Below are 14,980 nucleotides of genomic sequence, written 5' to 3' on the forward strand. Positions count from 1 at the left end.
AGATGTCCTTGGCTTGCAAAAACTTCTAATCTGCTGACAGCTTCACGGATCACCTGCCCATTGCCCTAGGCCCCTCGTGACGCTACTGCGGCAGGTGGATGCAAGTTCGGCCTTTCTGGGAGATCTAGTCGGTCAATTGCAGGCAGTGGAGGCGTTGCTGGTCTCATCAGAGCTCATACCTTCGACTGAAAAGTTGGCGGTCATGGCATCCTTCAAGAATCGGAGGAGGATGATGATAGGAGATTTGCACATGGCGGCGCACAGACTCCACCCTCTGCACCTCTTGAAGCTGCACTCAGGCGAGGTTCATGACGGCCTGGACAAGGTTTTCAAGAAGTTCTTCCCAAACCCTTCTGACTATTTCCAAGTGCATTCCGAGCTGGTAAGTTCCCAGGAAACTTTGGCATCTTCATGTCTTCTCTACCGCCAGGGGATGAGTGCCCACCATTGGTGGAAAACGTATGGCAGCCGCCATCCCCATTTATTCCGTGTTGCATATCGCTTGTTGAGCAAACCATCTTCCTCCTCTGCATGTGAACGCAATTGGAGTCAGTACCAATATGTTCACAGCAAGTTGCGGAATCGGCTCTTCACAGAATGTGCAATGGATCTGGTATACATCTATGCCAACTCCCGTTTTCTGCGTGCCTTGGACAAAACTTGCCCGTTGAGTGAGCTCTTTCACGATGAGTATCTCCTGGACGATGGCATGCTCTCTGAGGCAGAGTAAAACACTCAATTGACCAAGCATCTTACCTCCTCGCCCCCCCTCCCCCTCCTCCCCCTTGCATGAAGCGCCTGATGTAATATAGCCCGAAAATTTTCGATTTGGCGGGGTTTTCAGCTTGAAAAGTTTCGGAAACTCACATAATCGAAATTTCCCATTTTCGGTTACCCTGTCGCCGCGAAACTCTGGTGCCCAGGTACTGCGTGCATGAGGACGACAGGCCCATCTGAAGCCGGTTTGCAATCTTAGTTATGCAGAGGATTCCTAGGCATGTGCAAATAGGTGTACCTTACCTCGATCGACCTATGTCCCCCCCGCAGGGTAGTATTCCTGTCGGAAGCACAAAGCCTCTAACCTCCGTGTATCGACCTGCTTGAGGCCATGCAACTCGTACTAATCGTTTTGCTGATCGGAACAGCAGGCCTGCAGGTTGGATCAGGGCTCGGGTCGATCCGGTTAAAGTCATGGGGCCCCGACTATCGGCAAGTAAGGGCTCCCAGCACCCTGCAAAACACAGGACGCAGCGGGCGCAAATGATGGGACTCAAGATTGGCCCTCACATACGGATGCTGGTTACATGGCCATATGCCTCTCGGCTGCAAGTGAGGACTTGAAGATTTGGGGCCAAAGACTTCCTTTTGCTCGCTCAGCCAGGCTACCAATTGGAGGATCACACATGACGGACTTCTTCTTGGTGCATGTGTCATCCCTATTTTTGTGCCTTATCACAGTCATCCCCTCCCTTCCCTGCAGACGAACACCGTGATATCGTTGATTGGGCCACTTACCATGAGGCGCGGGGCATCGACAAGATCTACATCATCGACATGGGCCTGGACTCCATGCAGCCAGAGCTGGAGAAGGCCGGCCTCATCCAGGTGTGGCTGCAGCCAGGCCTGGGAGCTGCTGCAGGGTGTTGAAACCCCGCTGCCAGTGGCTGGCCGTCTCCGGCCCGTGCCTGCCCCACCCGTCTCCAGGCCACTGCAACCCCCTCCCCCTGTGCCCCCTTGATCGCATCCACGATGAGTGAATCCTCCGCACCGCCCACCCACACGCCGGTGCAGTCTGGCGTGGTGGAGCACCGCCACGTCAGCATGGCCGCGGTCCGTGAAGACCTCCTGAAGAACAGCGGGCTGAAAATCCCGCCGAACTTCAAGCAGCTGCAGGCCTACGAGTTGTGCCTGCGTGACCACCGCCACAAGCACCGCTGGATGGGTGCGGTGGGTCATGGGGGTCTATGCCGCTCGTGAGCAAGGGGGTTTGGGAGGTGCTCTCCAGTGCCTGGCTTGACGAATATGCAGAAGAGAGGCAGCCTGGCTTCCTGGGACCTGCCTGGCTTGTGCATGAAGGGTTTGTAGCGGTGCATGCCGGCCTACTCCCTGCACCCTCCAAGCGGCCGCTCACATCCTGTCGAACACGCATGGTCCCTCTGCCCTCCTCGATTGGATGTCCGCGCTGTGCCTGAATTGCAGCAATGTGCACCTCTATCAGCCCGTCGACCCATCCCCGCAGCCTTCATCGATGCCGACGAGTACCTGACGGTGCTGGAGCCCGCCGCCTCCCTCCGCTCCATCCTGGCAGACTACGAGCACCTGGGGGGTCTGGGGGTGCACTGGCGGATCTTCGGGGCAGGTGGGGGCTGGGGTGCAGGCCTGGGTAAAGGGGAGGCTCTGAAAGGGGGTGGACGGCACTCAAGATTCAAGGGCACACTGTACCCCACGCCGTCGGACACATGTTTGCAGTGACAGCTTCTTGGGTCGCCTGATCACCATGTTCTCAGAGGCAGTCATTCCTGTGTGCGATCCGGAGTGCCCATTGCACTGGAGCTCCCGGCCACCCCTTCCATGCTCCCCGTCTCCCACCTCGCCCCCACTTCCTCTCCCTGTCTCAGCGGGGCGCATCAGGCGTCCCAGCGGCCGCATCGTGGAGGACTACCACATGTGCTGCGCGGTACGGTCCGGCGAGGACCGCCACGTCAAGTCCATCCTTAACACGGAGTTTGCACAGCATTTCCAGTCCGTGCACCACGCCAACTACACGGGGGGCAGGGTGACGACAAACACCTGCGGCGAGGCCATCCCGCGCTACACGGCGGCGGCGCCCTGCCTGGAGAGACTGGCACTGCGGCACTACGTCACCAAGAGCCTGTGGGACTTCACGCAGAAGCTGGCGCGCGGGAGCGGCATGTCGCGGCGCAAGGACTGGACTTACTTTTACAGGGTGCAGAAGATGGCATGGCAGGACTGTAGGCTCCCAGCGGCCTGGCCCCTGGGGAGGGGCCCCGTTGATGAGGGGGGCCTGGGGGCGGTGACAGCTTCCTGAGCAGCTGCAGGGGCCCTCTTGAGCCCAGGGCACACTTTTGGAGCCCAGTGGGCGGTGGGCCCCTCCACCGCTCTCCATGCCGACCTCTTTGGGCTGTGCCGGTCCCACTCAGCGTCACATGGACGGGTGGCCATGCCCAGATGGTGCATGGCAAGGCAGCAGCCATTTTGTTAGCATGCACAGCACCCCCAGCATGAGACCGGGATGCCGACCGGTCAGTCAGGTAACGGCAGCCTGTAAGATGCTCGATCAGGATGTTCCTAAGTTGAGCCTAGCGAGCAAGTCTGAGATGTTGGACTGTCGCCTTCAAAACCCCATCGCCTTGCTCGCGGGCCAAGGGAGCATCTGAGAGCCGGCCAGGCCCCCTTTCCCTCAACAGACAACGGTATTCGAACCTCCACCGTTTCGCCTGCATCCGGCAACCTCGATGCCTGTATTGCGCAACCTATCATGAGGGCATCTGTTTTGCGATCGGGTTCTCCGCGGCAGAGGGCCTGGGCCTCCCGCGTATTCCTGGTGGTCATAGTGTCAGCTCTGGTGGGGTGGACCCTGATCCCGCTGGGCAGGGTGATCTGGCGCCCAGCAACAAGTTATTCCGGCCTTGAAGCCGCGAACATATTGAAGAATATATCAGGCAAGATCAGCCTGTTGGCAGATGTTCTTTGTTGGGGTCGTGGCTGTGCTTTCCCCATGGTGCTTGGCACAGACATCGCGCGTGGCTTGCTCGTCCCCAGCCCACCCTCTGCACATACCTTGGAGGGCATGCCCTGGTCATAGATCCATGGGGATGAACCCTCTGTATTTTCAGGGGGGCACCTGACCCCAGGCAGCTCCCACCCACTCGCAGCCAAGGACGGGCATACATCTGGAGGCAGGGCCGCAAAGTTTGAAGCTCTGGCTGCCAGGGCAGAGTCCCAGGCCCCCCTTGTGGCCTGCCCCGCGCCCTGGGATTGGACCCTGGGGCAGGTGGATGCCTCCAAGGGTCCGGTGTGCGATTCCGGCATGGCCCGCGCTGCGTATCGCCTGCTCGACCTGGCCACCGGTGAGGGCAAGCTGATGGGCCTGGAATGGGGTACGGGCACGCTGACCCCCCTCTTCCTCCAGGGCAAGCTGGCGGGCCTCGTCAGCATAGAGCACAACGCCACCGTGGCGGAGATCGCAGCGCGCGTCAAGCAGGTGAGGAGTGATTGGGCGGAGGATCTGCGGCGCCTGCATCGCCGGGCTTGCATGGTGACACCGACCCACAGACTCTGGCACAGGAGAATGCAACACAGCTGGAAAGCCGCTGGGCACAGCGCACCGCTCCCCTGCCAGATGGTTCAGAGCCGGGGGAAGCCCTGCAGGCCTACCTCGACCTCGTCAAAGATGGGAAACCCCAGTACCAGGTCATTGGCATCTCTGGCCCCGCTGCCATAGCTGCACTGGAGAGGTCTGTGGCGCTCCTAGTGCCCAAGGTGGGTGTCGAGGGCCGGGGAGGGGGGCGCCTCGCCCTGGCTACGCACTGATCCAATGCGGCCGGTGCTGCTCGTGCTGAGGCCTGCACCCGCAGAGCTCCACTGCTCTGCATGCCCATCCATGGTGACCTGCATGGGTCTGGGCACAGGACCCCTGATTGCAGGCTGCCCTCCACTCCAGCCCCTTCCAATGCAATGACTTGTGCAGGGGGGCATCATCATGATGCTGGGCCAGGGGGAGGCGGAGCTGCAGGCGGCAACCGCCCTGGCGCCAGGGCACTGGCCGCGGCATCACAGCGGCACTGCGCGGCGCTGGACCCTGATCTGGCTTTCCTGCTCTGCGCAGGACTGCCACGAGAAGTGACCGCCCCGCAGGACTGGCTGCGCGACCTCCGGTCGGCCTGGGGACGAGCGAGGCTCATCCCTGCTGATGGTCCGGAGCACAAATGGCGCAGCGCTGAGCCCGTGGCTGCAAATCGCAACTCTCCTGGCCGCAACTCGCAGCTCCCCTGGCCTGGGCAGGCCTGCAGTCTCAAGGTCATGTGCAGCCTCTGCTGGGAAGCTACCTATGCAGCCCCATCACAGTCTTCTCCAAGCAGAAAGGGGTGGCTGGGCGCCATGGTCAAAACCTCACTGCCCTCCATGCTCCAGCTCACCCGTGCTGGGCTACCTGCATGTTGCAGGAGGGAGGCTCCACTGCAGGATGATGGTGGTGGGAAGATGGACAGCGGATGATACTCACTTCTCCATGATGTGCCCACTTGCAGCTGGTGAGCATTTCTACACCGCTAAATCATTTCGCTTGTAGCACCAAAATGAACCTCTCAAGCCCGAAGATGAGGGCGCTAGGCATGGCTGACCCCTTTTTGCGCAAGTTCCTTCCCACCGGCTCACCCTACAAAGTGCAACTACTAGACGCAAGCTAGATATGCATGTTTCATTCTACTCTACCACTGCATCGCATGCCCATTCATGTCCAGGCTGTTACACTCTCTGCCCGCAACCCGCTGTAACATTGGCAGAGTGAGCTGAAGGACGCATGCAGATGGTACTCGTGGCGAGAGGTAGGTGGAAGGAGAGGCACAGGGCTGCCGGAAATGCTAGGCATGCATCATGCTGATCTCCTTGATGATGACAGCCTTCTCCTCCTTGAACTGCTCATCATCTGCGTATTTATGCATGGGTGGGGTCTACGCAGGTCGGATAGCCTGGAGAAGCCTGACCCCTGGTCGTCTAATGACCGTGATCGACCCAGTCGCAGCAAGAATTGCCATACGCCACCACAAGCGCCTCCCTGCCCACCTCTATCGTTGTGGAAGTCCTCCAAATATGTCAGCAACTTATTCTTGTTGTTCACAAGGATGTCGGCGACCGGCTTGGTCTTGTTGGGATTGGCGACAAAGACCTTGGGAGGGCGCGAGGGGGGGGGATGGACAAGACTTGAGCTGCAGGCTGAAAGATTACGTGGACAAGTATCACCCAGCCAAGTCCCTGGCAGCAAGCTCAAGAATAACTTGCTTACTCCCAGCAGTCACTATGGGCCCCTGCCGACACATCAAACACCAGTCTAGAGGCAGCTGTCGCCACTCACACGATCGGTCCAGTCACACACCATGTGCTGAGAAGACACCACCCGGTCCTCACCTTGAAAACATGGAAGGCCTCGAACTGGATGGAGCGTGAGGAGTCCTTGAGCAGGTTCATCATCAGGATGAGGTTGTTGACGTCCGAGACATACTGCATCATGATCTTCACATTGACTCTGTCCAGTAACAGCTCCCCCAGGAGCTGAGTCAGTGGGTGGAGGATGTGTGGGATGAGATGCCTAACATGCCGGGAACCATGCCGAGAGGTGTGGTCCCGGGTGCACCAGACTCCCAACCTGCGCAATTTACACTGCGGCCACCCATGCACTCCAAGCAGCAGCCAGGTGCGTGCAGCAAGCATGTGCAGGGAGGCACAGGAGGTACCTTGAGAGATTGTCGTCGGGTGACATAGTTATCGGATGTGAGAAGCTTGTCCAGCTGAGAGAAAAACTGTGAGTGGAAGGGGGGGGCCAAGCTTTATCTGGTAGATGCAGTCAGGATATACGGGTGAAAGGGGAATGGGGGATGCTATGGGGCAGCAAAAGCCCTCCATGAGATATGGGCGACACTTGGCGTTGACCAGCGTCAAGATCCCTCCTTGCAAATCAGTTTTGTTGCCAAGCACCTCGCCTCCTCACATCTTCATAGTTTTCTTGCAGGAATGCCGCAACCAGCTGCTTGTTTCGTGTGAGGAGGTCCTTGAACGTGGCAAATGCATCTGATGATCGGGGTGACCATTGATGGACAATCGGCAACAAGTACAGGTGCCGATGACCAGTTCCGTTTCAGCCGCGTCCCAGGTCCCTGCTTCTGCAGCCCTACGCCTCCTCGTAGGCATACAAGATCACAAATCCCCAAGGGCTGCATGCATCCTCACACTCACCTGATGCAACTTCAAAGCTCTGGACGTTCAGCTTCTCAAAGAGCTCTTCAAAGAGGTTGCACTCCAATACAAATCTGGCGGGCACAATTGAGGTTTTGAAAGTTGGTGGAGGGCGAGGCAACTCTGAAATTGAGGAGCACAACAGCGCTGGACAGTTATGTCCTGTTATATTTCCTGTTCTGATAGCATTGCCATCCCAGTGGAGCTCCACTCAAAGACCAAGGCCAGCCAGGCGGTTGCATTCAACTCACTTGGCGATGTCTTCATGTCGAATGCATTCTCGGAACATCTGACCACAATTCAGCGCGATCTCAGGGTCCTCATACCTGGCAGCAGACAGGTCAGATGGAGCCATGGGTGCGGAGATGGGAAATTGAAGCTATGGATCTTGGGCACACATGACCAGGATTGGCACCCACCAAGTCCCACAAGCAGGGGGCAAATGGTGCGAGTGCAGCCCCTCTTGGGATCACCTTGGGAGATCCAAACGCCCCCTCTTGCAAACCCCCTCACCCGTAGAACAGGGTGGACAGCACATCTGGGTGTGCCAACACGTAGTCCCTGCCCGGTCTTCCCCCATCCTCCAGGGTGATGCGGATGATGGCGCAGAAGATCTGGACCACGTCCTTCCGCGTCTCAAAGTCCAGCACGGTCAGGTAGGTCACCAGGTCGCTCACCAGACCGACCCTGCAGGCCTCGCTGGCGATCCCCTGGGCATGCTCCTTGCTGCTGGACTGCTCATCCTCACCAAAGATGGCCTCCTGGGAGAGGTGAGTCGGGGTATCGGGGGTATTGAAAGGGACGTCCGCGAATTCACTACCGAGGAGACGCCCTCCCCGGTCCCGAGACCCATCAAGGGACCCAATCTTCATGCCTCGACCCACCTTGATGGACATGATGGCTTTCGAGATGTCCTCCACCACCCGATCCTGCTTGCTCTCGTACGGCAGGCGCTCGAAGGACTGGTGGGCCTTCTGAGCCAGCTCCGCCACATTCTTCACGCGCATGCGCTGCAGGAAGTTCATCACGCCGTCTTCTAGAGGCTCCACTACGCGATCGTAGACATGGGGGAAGAGGTGGGGCAAGGGTCGGCGGGGCGCTATCTTGCTCGAGCCCGCCTGTTCAGGGTGGACGGCAGGCGCCGGAGCGGAGCGTAGTACTGCTTATTCTCACTCAAAGGCGACCGATCGTATCGACATCGGTCCTGCGGTGGGGACTGCGGCCCTAGGGGTGGGCCCAGGCGAGGGTGAGTGCCGGGGCACCCCTCCGCTCAGGGTACCCGCCCCGGGTTCCCAACATAGAGAATCCCAGCGATCCTAGACCGACCCATTGAGATGCTTCATAGAGCTTCATGCCAGGAACTGGAGGATACATTCTTCAATGACGAAATCTCACAAAAATCAGTTCAGGATGTGGAGTCCCGAGGCCTGCGGGCATTCAAGTCGCCTGGCGTGCGGCCAGCAGGAAAGGTCTGATGACCTTTCAGGGCGCAAACATGGAGCATGGCCCCCGCGTGTCCCGTCAGGGCGTGCAGGCACGTGGATTGGACGTGCGTGCTGGTGCAGATGCGTTCCGGATCGGGGCGCAGGGGCCGGCTCATCGCCGCCCTCTGCCCCGAGCGCGGCGGCTGCCTGCCTACACCCCGCCCAGGCGCTCCAATTCCCTGGAGATGATGACCCGCATGATCTCGTTGGTCCCCTCCAGGATGCTGTGCACTCTGAGGTCCCTCATGTACCTCTCCACAGGGTACTCCTTGAGGTACCTGTTGGTGACGGTCTCGGTGGGGGAGGTGTCGGTGGGGGAGGTGGGCGGTTGGGTGGGTGGAGGCTCACGTGCGGCAGCCAGCTTGTACTGGACTGGCAGACGGACAGCTAGAGTGTGGAAGGCACACATTTGAACCAAACCCCCTCGCTGAACAAACTACAAAAGAGCACCGCCCCCTCTCACCCCCATTCTTTGCCGAGCAGACCAGTCCCCCTCCCACAAACCCACGCTCCTTGCACAGAAAACCGCTCTGGCCCCACCGTACTCCATTCCAATCCTTACAGTGCAACCCCCCTCCTCCACCCCCTCCACCACTTGTTTCCTTGCCTCACTGGACAAACATCACCCCCCTCGCCCTCAACACCACTCACCCATACCCCCCCAGCAGCTGCAGCGCATCGTTGGTGAGGTCATAGCAGGCGTCGGTGGCCAGGCGCTTGGCCATGGCGCAGGCCATGGTGGCCTGGGGCGCGCCCGCGTCCAGCGCGCGCGCGGCGTGGCGTACCGCCAGGCGTGAGGCGTGCAGCGCGGTGGCCATGTCGGCCAGCCGGAACTGCGTGGCCTGGAAGTCGGCCAGCGGGCGGCCGAACTGGCGGCGCTCTCGCGCATGGCGCGCCGCCGCGTCCAGGCAGAAGGCCGCGCCGCCCAGGGAGCAGGCGCCAATGTTTACGCGCCCGCCGTCCAGCGCGGCCATGGCGATGGCAAAGCCCTGGCCCTCCACGCCCACGCGCGCGCGCGCCGGTACCCGCACGCCGTCCATGATCACGGCGGTCGTGGGCTGCGCGTTCCACCCCAGCTTCTCTTCCCGCTTGCCGAAGGACAGCCCCGGTGCGCCCTGCGGTGGGGAGGTGGGGGGAGTGGATGAGGTGGGAACGGACAGAAAAGGGAGGCGGAGGGGAATTTGGTGGCGTGGTTGGTGGGGAAGCAAGAATTGGGAGGGAGGGCGGGAGGTCGATGACAACACCGGGGCTTCCAACACATCCAGGCAGAGAAAGGCCCCCCTGGCTCTCCACCCCTGGCGGGGAAGCGCCTCCCCATCTCCCCACACACAGAGTCGCCTCCCCATCTCCCCACACACAGAGTCGCCTCACCTTCTCCACGAGGAAGGCAGAGATGCCCTTGGGGCCGGGCGCCCCTGTTCGTGCCATGACCAGGTAGAGGTCGGAGACGGAGCCGCCGGAGATAAAGGCCTTGGAGCCGGTGAGGACGTAGTCGTCGCCATCACGCTTGGCCGTGGTCTTCAGGGAGGCTGCGTCGCTGCCAGAGCCCTGCGTGGGGAGGAGGGAGGGTGGGGACCGGCTATCTGGCCAGGAATGCATGCCTGACGCCGCCTCGTGGGTCAGTCTGGCCTCACGCGACAGGCGTGCCAGCGGGGCCAGAGTTTGGGGAGTTTGAGCACCCTACTGTACCAAGGAGCATGCCTGCATCTGGTTGAGGGCGTGCCATGCCCCGTTCAGATTTCGCCCCCTTCCCTAATCCCCAAACCCCTCTGGTCGCTCACGGGCTCGGTCAGGCAGTAGCTGGCCAGCACCTCTGCGGTCGCCATACGCGGCAGGTACATCTCCCGCTGCTGGGGGGTGCCGTAGCGGTCGATCACGCCTGCCACCATGTTGTGGATGGACAGGTAGGCGGTGACGGGGACGTCGCCATAGGACAGCTCCTCGAAGACAACCGCCGCGTCCAGCCTGCTCAGCCCACTCCCGCCCACATCCTCCGGGACGTACATGGCCCCGAACCCCAGGCCCGCTGCCGCTCGGATGGTGTCGAGGGGAAAGATGTGGCCCGCATCCCAGGCTGCCCCATTGGGGGCCAGCTCCTGCCTGGCAAAGGCATCCGCCATGCGCTTGAACTCCAGGGTATCGTCCGACAGACTGAAGTCCTCGCTGTGAGACAGATCATCCGGCTGCTGGCATGCGGGGGGGGTCGTGTGCAGGCAGGCCAGTCGGCAGGCGTCCCTCACGGGGAGGGGACTAGCCCTTTGGCACACCCGTCGGAGGGCCTGGGACAGCATGACGAGGTGGATCAGACGCCCCGATGAATTTCTCGGATTGGCATCGGCGCCTGTTTCATCCTGCAGGAGGCATGCAGGCGTCCCTGGTGTCTGCAGGGACGCGTGCTCAGGCCGCGCCCTGTCGGTGATTCCGAGTTCCGGAGATCGCCGACACCGGGGTTAAGTAAAGTTCCTCAGGGAGATGTCTGCCTGGAGGCCGGCCCCAATCTAGGCGCATACGTTCCCTTCGCTCATCACATAGCATTCAAGCATGATCAAACATGCCAAGCAGCACCTGCACGGCGGCGTCATAAACAGGGGGCCTGGCGTGCACCCTGTCCTTGTTGCACTCATTGCCGCAAGCCGCCATCAAGGCGTGAAGGTTCAGCAGGCGCCAAGGGGGCTGCTGGGCAAACTCCGTCAGGAGGCGGTTGTACCGCAGGGAATTCAACTGCGCCTCTGCCCAGGTCTCGTTTGAGTCGGTCCACTGGATCCGGTGAGGACAGTTCAGCACGACTGGATGCACCCCCTGGGACAGCAGCTCCTGTGCAGGGGTGTGGGCCGATGGGAGTTTGTTGGTAGCACAATCTGGACCTTGTATGGCCTCAAAAAGGAAAGAGCATCCCGTGTCAAAGGATACCACGCCCTACACATCTCGTGCTGTGCCGAGCCAGCCTTGGCTCTGGGCTGGCAGATTTTGTCACACAGGCTCTCCGTGCACCCACTCCCACACCTTTCCAGCGAGGCGCAGTGTCTCCAAGAGGTCCTTCCACTCCTCCAAATCCCTGATGAAGCCGAGATGCCATGAGCAGAAGGATGTCACAACTGCATCCGGCTTTGTGGTGATGGTCGTGAGGTTGTGCAGTGCTTCACTGATATTGAGTGGGAAGGGGCGCCACCAGAACTCAAGGGCGCCGGCCGTTCCCGGCAGGGAATAGTTCAGGTCCGAGTGAGCATGGGGAACTGTCACTGCAGCAGGGGGAGCATCATGGATGACAGGTGAACGCTGGTTCCACATGCTTTGCAGGACCAGTCAGACTCACAACCCCCGGGCTCCAGCCCTGGGTGGAGTTGCATGTGGTGGGCTCCCCTTTGGGGGAATGGTCCATCGCCAAAGTGCCCTGACATCGATATGGTAAGTGCCTCAACTCAATTAACAAACCAACTCTTCCAAGCTCGGACATGGTTTCAATGTGCCACCCACCATTGCGTCCCATGGCTCTGAGCAGAGTCTGGAGCAAGTATCTTGCAATGGAGTCTCCCATGAAGAGGATGTGCTTGCTGGGCATGGTTGCGTTGACAAGCTCGGGCGGCTGGTATATCAGACCGCACTGTGTTGCGCGCGAATCGAATCGCCATTGCTTGCCGAAGCTCGGATCACAAGTAGCCTCACCACGGAGAGGGGGACAGCTGCTCCTGTTACCTGGAACCCATTGTCCCTGATTCAGGTCGTTGTCGGAACATGGGAATATGTGGGGGGGCGTCACCCTGCGCGCAATAGGCGAAATGTTTTAGGACAACAGACATGAGCACTGGATCGAAGAATATTTTCTCACATCTGATCTTGCTCACCGTTCACCAACACTCATCGGGGCAGGAAATCGTAGCCATGCCCATGTCAGTAGGCAGATACCGGTAACACCCAGCCAGATTGTGAATGCCTGCTTCATGACACGTTGCAAGACATGTTGGATGCACCCTCGAACGCGCAAATAATTGGTTGCAGGCGTGTCGATAGTCTGTTGATTGCTGAGGCCCGCGCCTCTTGCAAGCGTACTTCGATGTCGCGCAAGGGACAGCTGGCCCGCATCGGGCGCCAAGCATTCTCATGGATACCCTTTGACACAACGGAAGAACAATGAAGTTGATCACGGCACCTGAATTCAAGCTGCACGCCAGTGACATCTTGCATCTGTATTTAGTGGATTCTGCTTTAGTGCCATTGTTATCAGTGTAATATGACCCAGTAAGGCACAGGCTTTCAAGTTTACCCTGCATTGTCCCATATGTCTGCCCCCCGGAATGGCAAGGAGTGGTACATTGGAAAGTTATGAATATGCAAGCATCATCACCATGTCTGCACGGATGGTGCCCCAGACATTTCCTGGGCTGGGCTCGTCAAGCTGGGTACTTGAGATGCGCATCGCAACCTCGATGGGACAGGGGTGTAGACCCTTCCCGGCCACCGTCGGCAAGCCGTCAAAAATTCCAAGTCAGCAATTGCACACGAGCATGCAGGCGGCATCAGAAACATGTGTTGATCCTGAGCGGGAAGTCCTGGTGTCAGGCTTGTCAGCATGCACTAATCCAAGGGGCCAGCCGGGGTCATCGTTCCCCCTCCCCCAAGAGGGGCCCCGCGCTCATCCCCAGCAGGACCTGCACCGCGGCATCATACACGGGTCTGAAGGCGTGCTCCCGGTCCTTGCTACACGGGTCCCCGCAGTTGGTGCTCATGGTGTTGAGGTCCAGCAGGCGCCAGGACCGCAGCGTCCGGCTCATCAGCACCTCGTTGTACCGCAGCCCCAAGGGCTTGATGACCGCCCACTCATCCGTGGTGAGGCGATCCTGGACGCTGTGGGGGCAGCTGACCACGATGGGTCGAAGGCCGTCGGCCGCGAGGATCTGCAGGGAGCACGGGGGGGAGGGGGTGGGGTGGGGTTACTCACCAGGAGGCTCACCAATGATGACTGGTGTGGGGTGGCATCGACGCGGTACAGCCCCCATGTTCCTCCCACATGGGAAGCATCGTCCACGGGGGGGCTTGCCACAGCCCAACGAGGAGCTTGAGAGGGTATTTGCTGCGACATTTCAAAGTTCCAGAATCCAGAGGCAATCAGCCCCAATCCCATCCCATGCACCGACCTTGACTCCTGCATCCACCTCATCGAGCTGCCTGGACCAGTCGCTGATGTTCATGACAGAGTGGAGGTGCCAGGCGCAGAAGGAAGCCACCACCAGGTCTGGCCTGGCGGTGGTGTTGAGGACCCTTTGCATTGAGTCTGTGATGTTGGACGGGTAGGGACTCCACCAGAAGTCCAGGGTGGCATTGGAGGCTGCCAGCGGGTAGGTCATGTCCATGTGCCACCTGGGGACGGCCGCTGTGCGACAGGGAGGGAGGTTGCCGGGGATGGGCTCAGGTGGGGCCACCGCAGGGAGAACCTCAGCACTGGCATGATCATGGCCACTGGCCCGAGTACCACAGGGCTGCATGTGGTGGTCACCTCCCTAGATCCTGGGTAACAACACATTCCCGAGCACTCCACCGCCATGCCCCTTCTCGACCCGATGCTTCGGACCCTTCTCATCCCACACCATTCAGATTCCCAGAGAACATCTCCCATGACCCACCGCTCCTCCCAGTCGCTCTGAGCAGGGCTTCGGCCAGATACCGCGTGATGGAATCTCCCATGAAGAGGACATGCTTGCCGGCCAGCGTCGAGTTGAGAGTGGCGGGGGAGCGATATCGCATGCCGCACTGGTGTGCACGGCGGCTGAACAGCCACTGCTTGCCGAAGTTGGGAGCACAGGTGCCAAATTGCGCTGGTGGAGGGCACGTTGTGGCCCCGCTCTCAATCCAGGCTCCCCGATTGAAGATGGCGTCGGTGCAAGGGCCGAACTGCACCACTAGCCTGTGCTCGAAAGGAGGTGGCATGAGAAGACACCATGGGTACTTGCAAATTCAATCACACGAAAAAAGCAAATAGCGTCTGGCGGCAGCACACCTGTTGACGACCAGGCCAGGGAAGGGGTGTCGGACAGCGCACCAGACCAGGAACCAACCAAGAGCGAGACCAATGACAATCCTGGGCTCCTGCGCCATGCCTTTGTGAAAGAGTGATTATTGTAACATTCGTGCAAGTTGCGGGATCTGAGTTCCGAAACAGATCCCTACCGGGCTTGCGCCGGTTGCACAGCTGCTTCCCGTGGACGGGATATCGCTGGCGCAGTTGGTTGCCTCGATCGGCGAACCAGAGGGGGTGGGGGGGGTGGGAGGGCGGGAGAAGACGATACAGGGGGTCCACCCAAAGCTGTGGGACGAAGTGCATTCTCAAAAAAGCACTTGGTCAGCATCAGCATGTTGGCCGCTCCGTTGACGTCGCGGTTGACAACATGGACTCTGCAGCCCTTGTTGACACACCGCTTCGTGTCCCACACATCCACCAGCTTCTCCTCGCCGTTGCGCACCCGGACGTACTGGTGGGCGTGCAGGGTGGCATGACAGGCGCAACACAGCTTTGATGACCTGTGTTCGTC

General features: G+C 60.0%; 6 protein-coding genes across 6 annotated transcripts; 3 read left to right on the plus strand and 3 right to left on the minus strand.

Annotated features, from left to right (window-relative positions):
• Positions 1-1,191: 1,191 nt before the first annotated feature.
• Positions 1,192-3,049, plus strand: F751_0906 (hypothetical protein; the record flags this gene model as incomplete). Its single annotated transcript, XM_011399959.1, has 5 exons — positions 1,192-1,213; positions 1,481-1,605; positions 1,792-1,942; positions 2,240-2,359; positions 2,619-3,049. The coding sequence occupies 5 exons, from the start codon at positions 1,192-1,194 to the stop codon at positions 3,047-3,049; spliced, it is 849 nt and encodes a 282-aa protein (XP_011398261.1).
• A 1,002-nt stretch (positions 3,050-4,051) lies between these two features.
• Positions 4,052-4,867, plus strand: F751_0907 (hypothetical protein; the record flags this gene model as incomplete). The annotated part of the gene is made up of 3 exons (XM_011399960.1): positions 4,052-4,225; positions 4,309-4,503; positions 4,712-4,867. 3 exons carry the CDS (start codon positions 4,052-4,054, stop codon positions 4,865-4,867), a joined length of 525 nt encoding a protein of 174 aa, XP_011398262.1.
• Positions 4,868-5,603: 736 nt separating this feature from the next.
• F751_0908 (Degreening-relatedproteindee76 protein) lies at positions 5,604-7,997 on the minus strand (the record flags this gene model as incomplete). Its single annotated transcript, XM_011399961.1, has 9 exons — positions 5,604-5,668; positions 5,806-5,908; positions 6,148-6,291; positions 6,474-6,539; positions 6,728-6,807; positions 6,973-7,046; positions 7,224-7,298; positions 7,486-7,733; positions 7,857-7,997. The coding sequence occupies 9 exons, from the start codon at positions 7,995-7,997 to the stop codon at positions 5,604-5,606; spliced, it is 996 nt and encodes a 331-aa protein (XP_011398263.1).
• Positions 7,998-8,607: 610 nt separating this feature from the next.
• F751_0909 (Isobutyryl-CoA dehydrogenase, mitochondrial) lies at positions 8,608-11,835 on the minus strand (the record flags this gene model as incomplete). The annotated part of the gene is made up of 7 exons (XM_011399962.1): positions 8,608-8,734; positions 9,108-9,571; positions 9,828-10,004; positions 10,238-10,639; positions 11,022-11,270; positions 11,460-11,551; positions 11,766-11,835. 7 exons carry the CDS (start codon positions 11,833-11,835, stop codon positions 8,608-8,610), a joined length of 1,581 nt encoding a protein of 526 aa, XP_011398264.1.
• A 913-nt stretch (positions 11,836-12,748) lies between these two features.
• Positions 12,749-13,513, plus strand: F751_0910 (hypothetical protein; the record flags this gene model as incomplete). The annotated part of the gene is made up of 1 exon (XM_011399963.1): positions 12,749-13,513. The coding sequence occupies one exon, from the start codon at positions 12,749-12,751 to the stop codon at positions 13,511-13,513; it is 765 nt and encodes a 254-aa protein (XP_011398265.1).
• F751_0911 (hypothetical protein) lies at positions 13,052-14,195 on the minus strand (the record flags this gene model as incomplete). Its single annotated transcript, XM_011399964.1, has 3 exons — positions 13,052-13,348; positions 13,589-13,824; positions 14,075-14,195. 3 exons carry the CDS (start codon positions 14,193-14,195, stop codon positions 13,052-13,054), a joined length of 654 nt encoding a protein of 217 aa, XP_011398266.1.
• Positions 14,196-14,980: the final 785 nt, after the last annotated feature.

Source organism: Auxenochlorella protothecoides (genome assembly GCF_000733215.1).
Source record: "Auxenochlorella protothecoides strain 0710 unplaced genomic scaffold scaffold118, whole genome shotgun sequence".
In the NCBI taxonomy this organism is placed as follows: domain Eukaryota; kingdom Viridiplantae; phylum Chlorophyta; class Trebouxiophyceae; order Chlorellales; family Chlorellaceae; genus Auxenochlorella; species Auxenochlorella protothecoides.